Below are 18,860 nucleotides of genomic sequence, written 5' to 3'. Positions count from 1 at the left end.
CAGGCCTTGCGTTCTTGGAGCTGACATCTTTGGCAGCAAGCAGGGAGGGGTGTTCCTGCTTACTTCTTTAATAGAGACTTCCTGGGCAAAGGCCAGTTTCCATGGATGATCCCCCATCATCCCCCCACTTTTGTTCTCTCAGCTAGGTTGTGTCAGTGCTGAGTAGAATTGGATAAAATTTCCTGAGCCAATCCTGGGTCTTCCCTGTTTGTAGCCTTTGTGATTTCGTGGCACTCAGATCTTTTCCTGTAACAGCAATAACCTGGTGATTTTTTTCCCCACTTGCTCCATTAGAAGGGATAGGCACATGGAAGTTCATGGAGTTACAATGTCCATAGTGTACCCAAGATTCTCTGGTGCCCTGTGGAATTTGAATCCAGTACAGTATTTCTACTCTAATGCTGCCAGAAGATCTTTAGGGGTCAGCTGGTGTCTGGGGGCTCCCTCTTCCAGCTGTGTCCCTTGAGGGCTGACTTTTTTTCCTGGAGCAAGCACTGAGACTACAGCTTTCCCGTTGTTCCCTAGCTTTAGCCCTGACCCAGGAATTAGACAGGAAGTGGGGGTAAAGACATTTAATATAGCCACTAGTGAGCTGTGTGGATCTTGAGAAACTGAGAGCAGTGCTGTGAAGCTGCTCTCAGAACCATCAAGGAGGGGAACCCCAGAGGTGCCTTATGCAGTGGGGTTGAGAGAAGGGCAAGGGCAGAGTTGTTGGGGGTTTGAGGCTCCAGTGGGCACGTAGTATAGTTGGGAGGAGTAGAGAGCTGGACAGTGCTCATGATGTTCATTGTGTGTTATGTCTTTGGATTGGGTAACACTATGCCAGTGCTGGAAGTACACACACACACACACACACACACACACACACACACACACTTAAGAGTTTGCTGATTTCTCAATTCCCATAACAAACATCCTTTGCAGATAATGAATGCCTGGAGGTATAAAGAGAATGAATCAAATTACTTCTTAAAAACATATGCTCTTAAAACAAAGGAGCAGACAGGATTTAACCATGATAAACACTTGGCCCTATATTATAGAACTAATTAGAAAGCAGTTGGGGAGAGGAGGGAAAATGGTGATCAGACTAGGGGTAGTGGTGGAGGGTCATGGGCATGTGTTCATGAAGGAAAGCCAGTAACTATAATACTGTAAATGTCAACTCTATTGTTACCTTATAACCTAAATTCTTAATTATAACACAATAATGCTTGTTAGGAAGAGGAGAAGAGGGCAGACTTGAGCACTGCTATTGGTGTCTGTGTCTTGGGAGGCTGCAGGGTGGACATACATAGCTACTTTGAAGGAAACAACCGCACCCCACAGGACTCCTGGTTCAAATAAGTGTGCACAAGAGAATGATGGGCTTATTTGCAGTTTGAACATTTGTGATTTTTCTCTTGAACCTATGGAATTTAGTGGAATTCCTGTTTATTTCCACTGCATGGATTAAGAACAAGAATGTCACCATTTCTTGCACAGAAAGGCCCCGGATTACATCTGAGCCCCAGGATGCTGACGTTACCTCGGGGAATACCGTATTCTTCACCTGCAGAGCCGAAGGAAACCCCAAGCCTGAGATCATTTGGCTTAGGAACAAGTGAGTGGGTGTTGGATGTCTGCCCTGGCGTGCACTTGGGGTGCTATTCCTTGCAGCTGGCCTACACATTTCACCACCTTAGGCCCTCCAGATCCCACCCTGCAGATGAGTACATATAAAGGAGACAAAAGCTTTGTCTCTTCCCTGATGTGAAATAGCAGCTGGGCAAGGGGTGCTTCTGCTTTGTTCGGGTCTTTGTGGACTGCATGTGGATCTGCTCAGCATGTTTGCACTTAAGGGGTCTCACTCATGCTTCCCCCATGCCCATGGTTTAAAAGAGGAGTTCTCCAGGGTCTTCTCTACCTGTGCATTTCAACTGGTGGAGTGGCAAGTTTAGCCATTGGCTTCCCCCACTTTGTATTGTATGCAGAGCTCAGGCATGACTCGCTGAAGGAGAGTTCTGGCCTCCAGCACAAATTCTTCTTGTGTGTGTCCTATTTGCTCTTGAACAGAAGCCTCTTTGTGCACAAGCAATTTGGTGTGAGATGTGGAGACACTAATATGGACGGGGTCAGCCACTCCTGGGGGCCAGGCTTAGACCTTGAGGTCTTTTAGACACTCATTTAGCACTCCCAGATTTTTAGTGAGAGTTGAATGCCTGAAAGGGACTCCTTCACAGGAGGTCACCATGTCATGCTTCCCTGGGTGTTCTGGGGGAGAGCAGATGTTCTCCTGAGCAGAATCTGTGCCGTGTTCTTAGCTCTCAGCATTTTCACATGCAGCTCTGGTCCAGTTTTGTCTTAATGGAGCAAGTTTGGTGCTCAGACATTGATTGAGTCTTCCTGGGCTCTAGACCTGGGCTGCATGCCACACCCGATATCCCCATATGTGGAATGTGCTGTGCTATTCAGCCAAGTGATGTTTGTGGAGAGGTCCAGCAGAGAAGTGTGCGCACAATATTTGAGTGCTGTCAAATAGAAAATGAAGATGGAGCCAGGTCCCCCTGATGTGAATTTTGCCCAAGGTCTGGACTTGTTTTGCTCATAGCTGAGCTGGTATTGGACTTGGGCCCAGGGTTGTGCAAAAGAACTTTCAGACACTTCTAGTCTTGGATGAAGTTTAAATGTGAAATCCAGAGTCTGCACAGGAGATTCTGAGAGATTATTGACTATGCATTTAAAGAGAAACACTTGTTCGCCTAAGCTCTTCATAGGGACACTTTATAAGAGTAAACTAATCAGTATTATAGGTTAGAGTTGCAGAGTATGGGGAAATGATAGCTCAAGGCCCCAGCCCTGCCTTTCCTGCAGGGATCTACCCTCGATCTACTAGAGACCCACATGAGGGACTTCTACACTCATGGGCCTGTCTCATAATAAATCTTGTCTCCCCTCTAATTCAAGCCTCACCTTTGGCCTATCTCAATGTGGTTCTGTCTCACCTGTGTCCTACACACACACACACACACACACACACACACACACACACACACACACACACACACACAGTGTGAAAAGTAACTGAGCCACTAATGACCTCATTAACAATTCCCAAGGCAACTCTTGCTTCCATACCCAAAATATCATGTGTAAAGACAAATGTCCCTTGTGGAATGGGCCAGATTGAGAGGCGTTTCTAAGTGATAGAGAGAAGCTTATCACACTAGGATGTGCTTGTTTGGATGCCAGGGGTGATGTTTTGTAAAAGGATTTTATCCATATAAAATGCTTTTAGCATCCCATCTAGAAATGGAATAAATGCTTCTATTCCATTGGGCTAAGTGAATTTGTTAGAAACAAAGAAGAATGTTTTATCCACTCTCCTCATTTACCCTTTGAAAGTAGGACCAGTTTAAAATGTTACAAATGTCAGTACTGGAAGTAAATATCTGAAATGATTAGTGATGGCTTAGTCCTGGCAGGCATGGACTCAGGCAATTGCCCCAGAAATACCAACAGAATGTGGCTTCTGTGAGGCTTTTGGGAGGACTTCAGAATGAACCTACTCGCCTCTGTCTTTGCAGTAATGAACTCAGCATGAAGACGGACTCCCGTTTAAACCTGCTGGACGATGGCACCCTGATGATCCAGAACACGCAGGAGACAGATCAGGGCATCTATCAGTGTATGGCGAAGAACGTGGCCGGAGAAGTGAAGACGCACGAGGTGACCCTCAGGTATTTTGGATCCCCAGGTACGTGGAGCATGTTTGGCACAAGGTTCTTCCCAGAAATGCCCATCTCCATAGTGTTCACTATTTCTCTCGAAGGTAATCCCAGAAAGTCAAGGTCTTGAGCAGCCTTCTGGAATAGGCTCACAGGGAATTCTCCACTGTTGTTTGGGTTTTCATTGAGTCCTTAGTCTGGTTTAAACAACCATGTGGGCTTACCTGATCAACTTGCTGCTTCGTGACATCCAATCACTGCTACTAGAGAGCAGGGAGGTGAAAACTTTTGTGGTAAGGGCTTTGATTATATGAAAAGAAGCCCCAAACGTTTGTTTTTGTTGGTTTTGAAGACCACACCCAATGGTGTTCAGAGATCCTTCTTCTTTTTGGTTTTTGGGCCACATCCAGTGACCCTCAGGTGTTACTCCTGTCTCTCTCTCTCTTTTTCTTTTTTTTTGTTTTTGTTTTTGGGTCACACCCGGCGGTGCTCAGGGGGTTACTCCTGGCTGTCTGCTCAGAAATAGCTCCTGGCAGGCATGGAGGACCATATGGGACACCGGGATTCGACCAACCACCTTTTGGTCCATGCTTGCAAGGCAAACACCGCTGTGCTATCTCTCCAGGCCCTACTCCTGTCTCTGAATTCAGAAATTACTCTTGGCAGGTTCAGGGGACCATATGGGATGCCTGAGATGAAATCTGAATTAGCTACCTGCAAGAGAAATGTCCTACCTGTTGTGCTATTACTTTACACCCCCCACCCCAGAGATTATTCTTTACAGAGCTTTGGGAACCATTGTGATGCTTGCGATTGAACCCAGCAAAGGCTTTTTCACAGTACCATCTCCTTGCCCCAATTCAAACCCATATTTTTTATGCAAAACTCCTCTGTCAAAAATATTGGTATTTGATCTATAAAGATATCATGAGCCATAGAAAGGACATTTGGGACCTGGAATCAATGTACGTCTAACCAAGTTTCAGCCATGCACATGTGATGTTTGATCTTCAGTCTTCTAAAAAGTAGAGGCATTGTAAGAGAGTCACATGGATGATCCAGATCCCCCTTTGCTGGAGAAAGCATGCAGTCTGCTTTGTATCTCCATGGGATACTCTGTTCTTCAGTGTAGACAGAGACTAAGTTGATTTTGGACAGCTGCCTTGCTCCTGCTTCTGGGAAGATGTTCCCTCTGCTGTTGACAAATCTAGGTGTTGTTTCCCTGGTACCCTATTGCTCTGGCCTTTATAAAACATCACTGGGTGTGACTCCCAAAACTCATCCCCAAAAAAACCTGAGCCAGTATATTGCTTGGTACTTCTCAGTGTAGTCATCTTTAGTAATTATGAATGAGTAAGTACTCCCTATAATTGGGGGCAGAGTGAAGGGAAAAATTTCTAGTCATCAATTTTTAGTCAAGAGGAAAGCAGAAGGAATATCCTGGTGCTGAATCAACACTTTTAGTCTGACATTGTTACCCAAGGCATTTGGCAAAGACATGCACTGTGAACCAATACCATGAGAAGTTAACTCTGGCAATGGAGAGAGCACATATTTAAAACCCACAAAACACTGGCCAGAGTAACATTATTTTTTATGTTATAGAACAAAGAGTCATAACAGACGATGGGAATGAACATAATTAGGAGAATTGCTATGTTAGCAGGCTAATTAATTTCAAGAGAGGAGTATTTGACTACCTTCCCATGACCTGCAAGGTTCCAAATTTAGCAACTTCTGGCCTGAATTTTATTCATGTCTTGGGAACAAATGTCTTAGTCAGTGAGCTAGGGTCTGTTGGGGCTTACTGGTGGTCTTTCCTAAAGCATATGTAAAGGGTTTCCTGGGATCTGTGACAGAGTTGACTTCAGAGTGAGGGCCTCACCAAGGACTACATATCATGAGGCTGGAATCTGCAGTCCTGGCCTCACCACATGCCTATTTTACATAAATTCTGAATTAAGGTTTTTATATCTTCACATGACCAGAAAAATTTTATGTGCCTGGCAATATGAAATAAAAATTTCTGTGCCTGTAAATTAAGTTTTATAGGAATATATCCATCTCATTTTTCTACATTTGGTAGCTACTCTTTTTTGCTATAATGCTGGACAATAGTAGCAAGACATACCATGGTCTGCAAAGCCCATCTATAGTCCGGAGCTGGGTCTTGCTGTGCAATAATAATGATGGACAGATGTGATATCTCCGTGAAGTGCTGAGTATATGTGAAACTTGATTGTTGGGAAATTTTTAAAGAGTAGCATTTGGGTAGCCTTTGAGGAGACTCCTGTTGTCAAGCTAGAAGAAATGAACCCAGAATCTGTTTCATTACACAGCCCGGCCGACTTTTGTCATTCAGCCTCAGAACACAGAAGTGCTGGTTGGGGAAAGTGTCACTCTCGAGTGCAGTGCCACAGGCCACCCTCTGCCACGCATTTCCTGGACGAAAGGGGACCGCACACCTGTGCCCGAGGACCCCCGCATCAGCATCACTCATTCTGGGGGCCTCTACATACAAAATGTCATGCAGGAGGACAGTGGCGAGTACACGTGCTTTGCAGCCAATAACATTGAGACTATTCATGCCACGGCATTTATCATTGTTCAAGGTGAGTCCGAGCCATTGGAGAGGAGCTCTGCGTATCCTGTTACTCCGGAAGCAGCTCACAGGGTTCTCTAGCTCCTCTTGCCTGCTCTCTGCCATTCCACCCTGTCCCACTGCCTTGTAACTTGTTTAATTTCCTCTTGACCCTTACTACTCACTGATGCTGCATGTGACTTAGTGAGTTCTTTTCTGAAGGAAGTTTCTGGAGGATGGTGCGTTGTTGTTTAGCAACTATATTATTCATAGTCTTAGAGCTTTGGCATATATAAATGTTTGTCAAATGCAAGAATACATGCGAGTATTCAATGAAGTCCTGTCTACCTCCAATAACTGCCCAAGCAGCAATTAAGGAGCATGTGTTTATGTACATACACACTCAAACACACACACACACACACACACACACACACTTGTGCTTTAGATTAGCTAAGTTATATCTCAGTGATACTACATGTTCCATGCAGTACTGCTGAAAGTGTCCCATGTGCACAGAGATAGAAGTGGTCCCCACACAACACTGGGTGTATCCCAAAACAAAACAAAAAATAATAATTAGGCTCTGTATTTTTAAGCAGCTATTACTGTATTAATTAGGAGCTATTTTAAAGAACTGCAGCAGCCTTTGTCAGGAAGCTGTATAGAAATAGGTGTGAAATATATAGACAGTCTTGCTTCCCCATTCCCAGCTTTGTCACCTTTCCTGCCTCCACCAGACCCCACTACACTCATAATTTGCTGTTAATTCATCTTTCTGGCTTTTGGGGGCACATATAATCTTAGTAGTTATGCTATTTGGTTTTTAACTTTCTGTGTGTGAATGTAACTTGTAAAAAAATTAAAGCATACTGGGCATTCTGTTAAGTGGCTTAATTTTTTCACTTCAGTTCTAAATGATGACTTTTATCTCTGTTCAAAGTTATATTTAGATGACGTTGATAGAACAGAGCTGGGGGCTTGGAGGCCACATTCTGGACTCCTCCTGGCTCTGACTGCTCCAGGAGGACCTTGTGGTGGAGAAACTGAGCATGGTCCTCCTACATACACGTCATATGCTTAGCCTGCTAAACTTTCTCTCTAGTCCTAGATGGCATTTTTTTCCTTTAACTACTTGCAAAAGTGATGAAAGTTTTAGCAAGTGAAATAAATCTCTTAGCATCAGTCCACTTCTGTATGTTGAAATGGACCTCACTGCTATTTTGTCTGTGGTAGCTGGACAAGTTGGCCGGAGTCTTTCTACTTTCTCAGTGAGATGCAACAGAGCACAGAGATCTATGCCTCTCTCAATTCTCTTTTTTTTTTTTCCGTCCTGGTTTTTTGACCACACTCGACATCACTGAGGGGTTACTCCTAGTTCTGCACTCTATAATCACTCCTTGCAGATATGGGGAACCATTTGGGATGCTGGGGATCGAACCCAGGTGGGCCGCATGCAAGGAAAATACCCTCCACACTCTGGTATTGCTGCAGCTCTGGTTTCCTTCTCTCTCTCTCTCTCTCTCTCTCTCTCTCTCTCTCTCTCTCTCTCTCTCTCTCTCTCTCTCTCTCTCTCTCTCTCTCTCTCTCTCTCTCTCAATTTTTTATTGAGACCATTGTGAATTACAAATCTTTCATGGTTGTATTTCAGGCATATAATAATATAATAACAGTGAATTAGGGCCATTCCCACCACCAGTGTTGCATCTTCTGTATCTTCTCCTTGCACCCTGGACTGGGGCTGCTTGCCAGCCCCTCATTTCTTGGTGCTGATGCAGAATGTTTCCTGGAGGAAAAGATAATGGTCATGTGGGCATTTTCCTGAAAAAATTGTCATGAAAGTGTCATGTTTTCAATGTTCCTTCCCAAAGCTCTTCCTCAGTTCACGGTGACACCCCAGGACCGAACTGTAATCGAGGGGCAGACAGTTGATTTCCACTGTGAGGCCAAAGGTTACCCACAGCCAGTCATCGCCTGGACAAAAGGAGGTGAGGTGTGCACTGGGCTTCCCTAGCTCTGCCTCTTGCTCATTGCTTCTACTTCATGACAACAATGGCAAACAGGTTCTGTCTTCCCCCATAGGGCACCCCCAAGTCTTCTGATCAGGGTGGAACTCTGACAAGTCCTAGGGTCTGTGTGTCCCTTTTACAAATCTTACATGTTGTATCTTGGCAAAACCTGTATAGATTTGTCCTTAAAGGAACTTGGGGATATTCATTCTTTTGCTACGTTATTTCCATCTTCCCCTAAGTAGTCGCAAATAAGTCTTGACTTTAGGAAATTTTTATGACATTTTCAGGGGTGAAGGGGGTAGAAGTATTTGGCCACATCCAGCAAGGCATGCTCAGGGATCCCTTCTGGTGATACTTGAGGAACTATTTGGTGACAGAAATTGAATCTTGGTCAGTCAGCAAAATCTTTTGATTCTACCTAAATTCCAAGTTCTCTTGTCATTTCTTTTGGAGGGGGCACAAGTGGCTGTACTCAGGGCTTATTCCTTTTTCCTTTTTTGGGGGGGTGGTTTTTGGGTCACACCTGGCAGTGCTCAAGGGTTACTCCTGGCTCTATACTCAGAAATCGTTCCCGGCAGGCTCCGGGGACCATATGGGTTGCCGGGATTCAAACCACCAACCTTCTGCATACAGGGCAAATGCTTTACCTCCATGCTATCTCTCTGGCCCTGCTTACTCCTAATTTTACTCAGGAATCATTCCTGAAAGGTCTTGGGGGACTATTTGAATTGCTGGAGATCAAACCCAGGTCAAAACCCTCTACCCACTATAATATTGCTCCAGCCCCTCTTATCATTTTTTTCTATTCAGGGTTGCAATTGATGGTCATATTGCTTTCCTTCCCATTTTGTTTTGTTTTGTTTTTATTTTGGGGCCACTCTGGTGGATGCTCAGGACCTACTTATAGTGGACAGTGCCTTGTATTGAGTCCTAGCTTTCTGCCTGCCAAGAACATGCATCAGACTATTGAGCTGTCTCCACAAGTCATACTGTTGCTCTAAGTGGGATCCTAAGTCTCTTTCTTTAGCTGGTCACCTCTGACCCCTTGACTTGATATGAGTGCTTGTGGTTCCCCTAGGGGCTGACAACAGCCTGGATGCTTTTGCTGGACTGGAGGCAGGTGCTGACATTGCTGGACCTGCAGGGCTCTGATCCTAACATTAGGACAAGTTCCTGAAGAATCTCTACTTGGGTCATGGTCCTTCAGACAGTACCTACTTTCCATTTCTTCATGGACTTTGTGCTTGGGAAGGAGGAGCTCTTCCCCTAGTTGTTAGAATCTTCCTGGGGCACCAGTTGCCTTTTAATATCAGTCCCATGCTGTGTCTCCCCTAAACTCTGTCTATTTAGATCCAGCCTGTCCAGAATGCTTCCATATGTGCTAAGACCTCAAGCCCATTCTCCTGCTCCCCCTTAGCACAGTCCTTCTGAGGGATGTCTCCATCCCTCTCTGGGGAAGTTTCTGGAGGGTAATATTTTTTGGTTTCATGGTCTGGCCTTCCCCACCCATGCTGCATGTCAGGCATGACACATGGGTATTTGAAGGAGAACACAGGATTTCCTGATCCAGGCAGGGCAGAACACATGACAGTCTGGCTCCCAACTTGGATAAAGGTCCTTTTAGTGTGGTCCTTGTATTGTTTTCAATAAGTTTTGCCTGCCAACCCCTGAATTCTTTGCCCCCATTTTTTACCTCATTCTCTGTGTCCCTTGTGACTGATGCAGCCCCTGTTTTTCCCACATATTCCTCTCAGGGAGCCAACTGTCTGTGGACAGACGTCACCTGGTGCTGTCATCGGGAACACTTAGGATCTCAGGTGTCGCCCTCCATGACCAGGGTCAGTACGAGTGCCAGGCTGTCAACATCATCGGCTCACAGAGGGTGGTGGCCCACCTGACAGTGCAGCCCAGAGGTATGTGGTTCCTCCCTGGGGACCCAGTTGCTGGGTGTGTAGACCTGTAGTGACCAAGAGAGTCAAAATCTGTAGCCAGCATTTGGATAGCATCCATGCCTGTGAGTAGAGAACCACTCTTCCTTTGGGTGAGGAACAGGCAGGCCCTTGTGTGTGTTTACAACATGGCTCATTTCCTCTGCCACTTAACTAGTGAGAACATTCACTGATTTGTACTTCGTTTTTATTTAGTTTGGATGCAGCTTGTGCCCAGTTAGGCTAAGGCCAACTGGGCAAAATAAATCTGATGGGTTTTCCATGGGCTAGTTAATTTTACAGAAGAACTTTTCTCTATGCCCTTTCTCATGTTTTGGTTTGGGGTTGTTCCTAGCAGTGATCCTGCAGCCACTGCATGCCAAGCCTGCACTGTGGCTCATAGAGCTATCTCTAGCTTCTTCTACCTCCCTTTTCTGGGATGGTTCTAGAAGTATCTCTGACTCTCATAAAGGGAACATGTGGCCAGTCCCTGCAATGATGTCAGGCACCATTCTGACTGTTAACTTGTTCAGGAGCTATCAGAGGCCTATATGGCCTTGGGTTTCTAGGAGTCAAGGAATAAAAGGTGGGCCTTCATCAAGAATTGAAAATGATGGCACAGGGGTTCATCTAATGCTTAGAGAAGGGCAATCTAAGAAATTGGAGCCTGACAGAGAACACTCTCCACTTTATTTTCTAAACTGGTTCATCTTCTTGAAGCCCTGGGCCTTGGATTCAGCAATTCTGGTTCCTGCAGAGTGGAGTCAGTTTGTGGGGAGTGGGGCAAGCTTTCTCTTGGTGCCTCAACTTTTTTCCCCAGGCACAGCAGGACCTTTTGGGGTGTGGTTCTCTCAGGATTTTGGCCTAGAGGTCTTTGCTCACTGAAAGTTCTCTGGTAGAACTTGCAGGTCTTCCCCATGTGTATCAATGGCCCCCCTTGTCTTCCAGTCACCCCAGTGTTTGCCAGCATCCCAAGCGACATGACAGTTGAAGTGGGCACCAACGTACAGCTTCCATGCAGCTCTCAGGGGGAGCCTGAGCCGGCCATCACCTGGAACAAGGTACTGCTTGGCTAAAAAGTGGGGGTGACAGGAATTTGCTCTGCTTGCAGCTGTTTCCACCGGGACAGGAAGATTGTGAGCCGGGAGGGTACAACTTTGTGGGTATGCCTTCCGAAGAACCAAATCAAATCCTACTTGATGTTCTCGTTTCCATAGACTTCTAGGGGCAAAAGCAAAGAAATCTTGTTGCTTGGTTCTTGGCATATAATCCGTAGGGAAGCTGCCCCACCCCTCTGGGCAGCTCAGGCAACTCAGGACCCTTACTCTGTGCCTTGGCTTCCCTAGTGTTCTTCCCCATCACCACCATGGAAACACCATGGTGTGTAGGAGGACTCACTGTGTTGGCACTGGGCAGATGGAATAAAGTTTCTCTCTTCTGATGGATCTGCTCACAGCTCTAGGCACAAGCATTTGTGAGGTCCTAAAGAGGGAGTCCGTGCCCCACCCTCATATTCAACAGCTTCTGCTTCTTAGTCTCATTCCTCATTCTGTTTCTCTTTCACTGCAGGATGGGGTTCAGGTGACTGAAAGTGGGAAGTTTCACATCAGCCCTGAGGGCTATTTGACCATCCATGATGTTGGCACAGCAGATGCAGGCCGCTATGAGTGCGTGGCCAGGAACACCATCGGGCAGGCTTCAGTCAGCATGGTGCTCAGCGTGAATGGTGAGACAATGCTGCATATGGCCTGAGTGGGTGAGGGGTATCAGAAAGGGCACCTGGGTCCCATCAGTCCAGACTCAGATGGGTTTTATGAGAGACCATGCACCCCTCATATAGTTGTGTGGGGAGGGCTGCTACCTGATATATGCAGTCCTTTGTGGTGGGCAGAGCCAAGCCAGATGTATTTACCCAGCTTCCTCTTCTACTATGGAGAGACCACAAGCCACTGCGGTTGATTTGCCCAGCAAAGCTTTTCCTTCAGCAGTGATCTGGTGGTTTGGCCGTCACCCCAACCCTTTAAAGCTGACAACATATAATTTACAGTCAATTTGTGGGAATATGGATGCCATCCATATTGTCAAGATCCCATTCTCTCTCTTCTGGGCTTGGCATCACATAATCCTGGGATGAGCTAAATTCCAAGTATCTTTGATGTCAGCCTCCAATGGCCACCTTTCACCCTCTCCTTGAATGCTATCTGCAGCCCAGAGATAAGCCAGCTCCTCAGCCTCTGTTCTCTGAAGTGTCCTAGGTTGCACTGGGTGGTGCTGATTTGGCAGTCTCTTACTTTCACCCTCCTAGCAATGCAAATTTTCTGAGGACTCTCCACATCTTTTCTATGTTTCCTGTGGCATCTAGGACAAACCATTATTCACCAGCTTGTGTCTCTGTGGTCTAACCCAAAATTCCAGCTAATCTTCAGCATGTTTTGGACTCTGCAGCTTTCTCTGTACCAACAAGCAGGGCAGCTCTGTGTTTCTAGACCTTCATACAGATCCTGGATTCATGGAATAATTGGAATTCTGTGCTGGTCTCTGTGTTGTTACATAGAAGCTGAGGTTGTCTGGCGGCCACAATCCTGTTGCATGCCTGTATTTTATTTAACGTTCCCCACAGCCAGGGTAACAAATTGGCTTTTCCCAGACCGGGAGCTCTGGGACAGCAACATTGTCTTGGCATTTAGTTGCGTTTGTTTGCTTGTTCTTTATTTGTGGGGGGAGGATGAGTGAAGGAAGAGGGGTGTGTACCACCTATCAGAAGCACAGGTGACCAAGTGCTCTGAGGACCATGAGGTGATGGAGATTAAGCCTACATCTCCTGCATTTGAACTCTTTATTCAACCTCTCTCATCAATGTGCATATAATACCCAGAATATGGCTGAAACTCTGAGTACCTGCTAAATAAATATCAGCAGTAGAAAATCAATAGAGATTTAGTTTTATTGGTTTTTTTTTTTCTGGGCCACACCTAGTGATGCTCAGGGGTTACTCCTGGCTATGCACTCAGAAATCATTCTTGCTAGGGGAACCATATGGGACACCGGGGATTGAGCCAGGTTCGTCCTGGATCTGTTGTGTGTAAGGCAAACACCTTATTGCTATGCTATCACTTTAACCCTGAGATCTAGTTTGCTTTAAGGAGAAATTATCTTACTTTCCCCTCATATATATAGTGTGTAAAATGAACGTAAAGTTGATGAAACTTTTCATGTGAAGATAATTTTTAAGATATGTTTTTGTACTTAAGAAATAATCTATATTGGGGTGGAAAAATAATGAGTTGTACAGGAACCCTGCCATACATGTAGCAGACAGCATTTCAAGTCCCAGAACCCATTACGGTCTCTGAGCCCTTCCTGAATGATTGCTGACCACAGAGCCAGGTGTAAATCCTGAGTACACTGGGTGTGACCCAAAAGCAAACAAACAAAAAAAGAATTTGTATGGTAATTGGTTGCAAACGAAATTTAAAATGTTTTCTCCACAGCACAGCCAGGTGTGGTCCAAAAATCAAAATAAATAAAAAAATGTTTTCTCACCCCTCACCCTAACCTGTCCTCTCTCAAAGAACCACTTTTAAGGTTCCTTTTCTTTTTTTAAAGGTAAATAGTTAAATGCCTGCCTAATACTTTTCTGTCATCATTGTTTGGAGAAAATTTAATTTAATATGAACACATGATGCTGCACAATTAAAGTTATATAATTATACAAAGTTGAATAGAATTAGTGTACCAGTAGGCAAACAAAAACTTCTATAAAGCACAATATTCAGGCTGTTCTTGATCCACCAAAAAAAATTTTATAATGGCTTTCTGTCTTGGGTAATTCTTTGCACAGTTCGCATCATTAAGGTATGTGGGAAACTCAGATATGGAGCCTGTGCTTACAGTCTAAATTCTGTCTGAGGGAGGCAGAGCAGGAGAAAGGACATATGTGCTTACCTGCTCCCTGATTCGAGAGGGATATGAGCTGAAGTCTGGGCTCAGTCCCTGGGTGAGTGAGTTGATGGATCTTTGTACAGAGAGTTCTGAGATTCAGAGCAGGGGGCACAAACAATCAGTGGAACAATGAGGCTCCAATGCTGTGACAGTTGTGCTGAGGGTAGCTGGGGGCTCTTCAGATGAGAAGAGAGGAAGATGCCTCCAGAAGAGAGTTCTGCTTGAATGGGTAGAGTAAAATGGCTCAGGGGAGGGGCAGGCCTGAGGTCAGACTAACTGGCTTCAGGTTTGGGAAAGATGATGGGGGCATTTGGGGGCTGTAATTCCTGCTGTGAGTATCAGGGTTGTTTTCCAGATGTGATGGAAAGCTATTCAAAGTTCCAAGAAAACTTTGGTTCTTTCCTAGATGACCTTATCTTGGTAAAGGTTGAAGTTGAGGGAGAATGAGGAAGATAAGGAGAGAGGGAAAATTGTCTATGCTGGTGAAGAGACAGGAGAGGCTCAACCCTGCTGGTGGCTGTTCAGTGGACTGCGATGTGTATACAAGATCAGCTGAGCAGAGTCAGATCACTGTTAATCTCTGCCTGTGCCTTGTCTGACACTGAGAGGTTTTGAGTGAGAGCAGAATGTAAATCTGTATATGAGAAGCTGAATCTGAACCTGGAGCATCAGGGAGAAATCAGGGCTGGTGCCACTAATTAAAATTTTGGACTTAGGTGACATTACTTGGTAGAGGAAAATATGGCTGGTTACTGTGTCTTGGGCAGGTCCAGCATCAGTGGACCATCAGAAAAGCAGTAACTGGGAAAACAAACATGAACAATGCTCCATGTCCAAAAGAATGATGATTAGTCAGATTCTGTGCACCTGTCAGTTATAAACGCAAATGGAAGAGGACAGTGTAAGTTTGCAAAAGCATACTCTGAGGAGAAGCAGAGTGCCAAGAAGTACATGGCAGGGGGAGAAAGGCAGTACCAGGAGCTAAGTGGATGAAGCATTTCAGTGTGATCATTTTTAGCCCAGTCTAATTCGATAGGAAGGTTGATTTATGGGAAAATTCACTGGTCATTTTTAAGATGTTGTTGCTACTTGTCCGACTTAAGAAGTCTTGTAATAGATAATAGCTTAGAACAAGATTATTTTATTTCACAAAATCTAAGAGCTGGCAGTCAATGGAAAGAAATGAGGGGTTTCAATGGACCATATGTGTATGTCTGCATGTACCTATCCACATGTGTCCATGCATGTGTCTGCTTATGCAAATGCGTGTGCTTGGAGGCTGACAAATCAGTGTCTGAGTGAGGTACTGATGCCTCTGAAGAGATGAGAGGATGAATTCCAGGATTCTCTGGATATGTTGACCTTTGGGAAGAACATACAATGAAAACAAAATATCTCTGTGCCCTGTAATTCAGCTCCCCAGTCTAAATTGAGTTTGTTTCTCCTACAAGATTCTGCCACAAGAACATCAGAACTTTATGACTGCATCTTATTATTCTTTTATGTCCTTTATGGGATCTGAAAGTGTGCCATTCCCACACAGTTTAAAAACAATTTGTAGTTAAATTCATGGTAGTCACTTAAGTTTTAGTTTGCAAAATAGACATAAACTGTAGTAAGAACTCTGTCTTTAGTTTCAATGATGCAGTGTCTAGACATTATTTTATGAGTCACTTGCATTTTTCTAGCGATGTGTGTGTTTTCCTGTTTTCCTAGTTCCTGATGTCAGTCGCACAGGGGACCCTTTTGTAGCCACATCGATCGTTGAAGCAATTGCGACTGTTGACAGAGCTATAAACTCGACCCGGACACACCTGTTTGACAGGTACTATGGCATGGCAGGGCAATTTGGGAAGGGGGTGCAGTTACAGACTGCAAGCTATTCTGTTACACCTGTTTTGACTTGTTTTATTTAACAAAAACAACCTTTTAATTGAAAAATAACAGAAATTTTAGCCTTTGACTTTGCTGGGGATTATAAAAACAAGAACATGTACTTCCAAGTAGAAACTAAACTGTGATTTACCCCCACCCACACCCCCCAAAAATTTACAAAGTCTTCATTTTTACTCAGTATGTTTTTAAAAGATTTGGCAAAAACAAAATATTTCAGAAGTTTTTTTAACATGTTCAGTTTAGCAATTGCAAAGTGGGTGTTTTGGTTTTGGGGTTGGCTTGGGGTTGGTTATTTTTTTTTGCATCTTAATTGAAATGCATTTGTTCTCTCTATTGACTCAATTAATTATTTGTTTTTAGTGTCTTTGTTTTTGTTTGTTTGTATGTTGCCTTCCACTTCGGATGAGTAAGGTACAGTAAATCTCGTCCATAGAAAGTAGCTACAAAAATATTAAAAAAGCAATACATTTTTTTTTTGTGTGTGTGTAGATGACAGTGATTTTTCCCAGTAATTATCTCCTTCTTTCCTTTTTGCACTCTGGCCAGCCGCCCCCGCTCTCCCAATGATCTGCTGGCCTTGTTCCGGTATCCACGGGACCCATACACCGTGGAGCAAGCTCGGGCAGGAGAGATATTTGAACGAACATTGCAGCTGATCCAGGATCATGTGCAGCATGGCCTGATGGTGGATTTAAATGGAACAAGTTAGTACCATACTCTTCCTTGCATCTCTCATCGCTGTGCATGTGTTTATCTCAACCTCAGCGTTACCCCTAGAAAACAAGATGCCTGTAAAGACATCTTCACAAGATTTCCTCTGCTTGGGGAAAAAAAATACACTCTCCTTGCAAGGAAAACTTTGGATTGACAGCCCATGGTACTAGGTAGTGATCCTGAGGAAACTGCATGCTGTAATGGGTGCTGACTACTCCTGAACAGGTGAGGAGACTTTGCATGTCTGTAGGAAGTGGTGCTGCAGGATCTGCATGTCACAGTGGCTATGAACAGGGATTCTTGGAGGGGCTGCTGTTGAGTATGGCATATGTATACAGGGCTTGTTGGTGGAATTGGATTGGCAACCTCATTCTGATGTGATTCCTGGCAAGGTTTAAAACTGGCCATGTGTCAGGGGTGGTGGCTATGCTATTGGCTGCTACTAAAGTTTCTGCTGAAGAAAGGTCCCTTGCAGAGCTAGCTTTTATTCCTCAAACACAGGCACACACACAGCTACACTAGCAGGAGCTGACTCTGCAGAAGGAGCAGCTTCTTTTGTTGTTTGTTTTCTTTTGTTTTTGCTTTTCTTTTGGGGCCACACCCGGTGACGCTCAGGTGTTACTCCTGGCTAAGTGCACAAAAATCGCTCCTGGCTTGGAGGACCATATGGAACGCTGGGGGATGGAACCGTGGTCCGTCGCAGTTCATCCTAGGCTATTATGGGCAAGGCAGATGCCTTACCCCTTGACCCACGGCTCCAGCCCCAGGAGTGGCTTCTTGATGGATTTCTCGCTGGAACATTATGTTGTATCACCTCCCACAAGTTTACCTTTCCCCTCAGGAACAGGTGCTTCTGGGCATTTATACCTCCCTTGATATGAGTGTGGAATATAGGGCTGTTGCAGGGATGACAATAGAGGTCACCTTTCCCCATGCCTTTTCCCCATCACCCGGCAGAGTGATGGCCGAACCCCTCCTTAGGCTTTTGTGATGCCGGGATGATGCTAGCAGCATACTGATGTGCCCTCTGGCTGCTTCCTCACTGGGTGGTATGTTGAAGATATTTTGCCCCCAGGGTAGGACCTACCCTCTTGTGTAAAGGTGTTACTTACACTAGTGCAAAGGTGTCAGCCCACAGTATATCAGCATCACTATGTTGTTTTGGCATCTGCTAAAGATTCAGATATTTCAGGGTATAGTGGTACCTCGGTGGGCTGCTCCTTACAGGTTAGGTTGCTCAGGGTGTATGTCCACTTCAGGCCTGTATTGCTATTGGCTGACACTTTTGAAAGTCAAATGTGTCCAGTTCCTGGCCCTGTGAGACAGCTACATCCATTTTCTTTCTCTCTAACTAGCTCTATTGTCCATGTGCCCTGCTCTCATTCACCCAGTCTCTTATTCTGCACATGGTGGTCAAAGTGCTTCTGAGCTCAGGACTCTGAGCTACAATGCAGAGACAGGCAGGAAGGAGGAAAGCTGGTGTACAAAACCCACATATGGGAAGGAAACCTCAGAACCTTGGCAAGAACATGGGAACCTCAGCTGATGGTGGGTGTCTCCTGAGAGAAGGGTTTTTAACACTAGCCTGACAAAGCTGAGCTGCAGGCTGCATGACACTCCACCTAGGAGCCTTGATCCACCTTTCAGGAGAAGGAAAAGGAAGAGGAAAAGAGCCCTCAACCAAGTGGGGAGATCAGGGTTCAGCACAGTTGGGACCTTCATTTGAGAACCAGCCAGTGTGGCTACAGCACTGGTGAGAAGAAGGCTCAGGGCACTGGCCAGAGGACCCAGTGTGGGAGAAGAGAATTTTGTGCTTTGAATTACAAGAGTGTGCATGGGGATGGGAGTCAGTGTGTGGATGTGGAGCTCTGCCCTGGAGTCATAACTTTGTGAAGGCTCTGGGGGCAGAGAACAGCAAGTTCCAGTGTGGGTTAGCCTTTTCACACCTTCCTTGGCTGCTAGGCACCCCCCTGCCTGCCTACTCATACCCATTTGAAGCATCACACTAGCATCTGTTCCCCTCAGGCTGTCATTTCACTGGCTCCTGCAGTAGGGACTGTGCCAGAGAGGGCACCAGTGT

At 45.2% G+C, this 18,860-nt stretch overlaps 1 protein-coding gene across 1 annotated transcript in view; it reads left to right on the top strand.

Moving 5' to 3' along the window:
• Positions 1 to 18,860, top strand: part of PXDN (peroxidasin) — a 90,356-nt gene that overhangs the window by 54,600 nt on the left and 16,896 nt on the right. Inside the window, exons 8-16 of the mRNA XM_049784898.1 lie at positions 1,486 to 1,603; positions 3,567 to 3,736; positions 6,047 to 6,319; positions 8,160 to 8,276; positions 10,055 to 10,213; positions 11,177 to 11,289; positions 11,798 to 11,954; positions 15,887 to 15,995; positions 16,613 to 16,770. Of these exons, the coding sequence (XP_049640855.1) occupies positions 1,486 to 1,603; positions 3,567 to 3,736; positions 6,047 to 6,319; positions 8,160 to 8,276; positions 10,055 to 10,213; positions 11,177 to 11,289; positions 11,798 to 11,954; positions 15,887 to 15,995; positions 16,613 to 16,770 (1,374 nt within the window). The remainder of the gene's footprint in view (positions 1 to 1,485; positions 1,604 to 3,566; positions 3,737 to 6,046; positions 6,320 to 8,159; positions 8,277 to 10,054; positions 10,214 to 11,176; positions 11,290 to 11,797; positions 11,955 to 15,886; positions 15,996 to 16,612; positions 16,771 to 18,860) is intronic.

The sequence above is a fragment of the Suncus etruscus genome, chromosome 12, assembly GCF_024139225.1.
Source record: "Suncus etruscus isolate mSunEtr1 chromosome 12, mSunEtr1.pri.cur, whole genome shotgun sequence".
In the NCBI taxonomy this organism is placed as follows: Eukaryota; Metazoa; Chordata; class Mammalia; order Eulipotyphla; family Soricidae; genus Suncus; species Suncus etruscus.
This window is presented reverse-complemented; position numbering and strand designations above follow the sequence as displayed.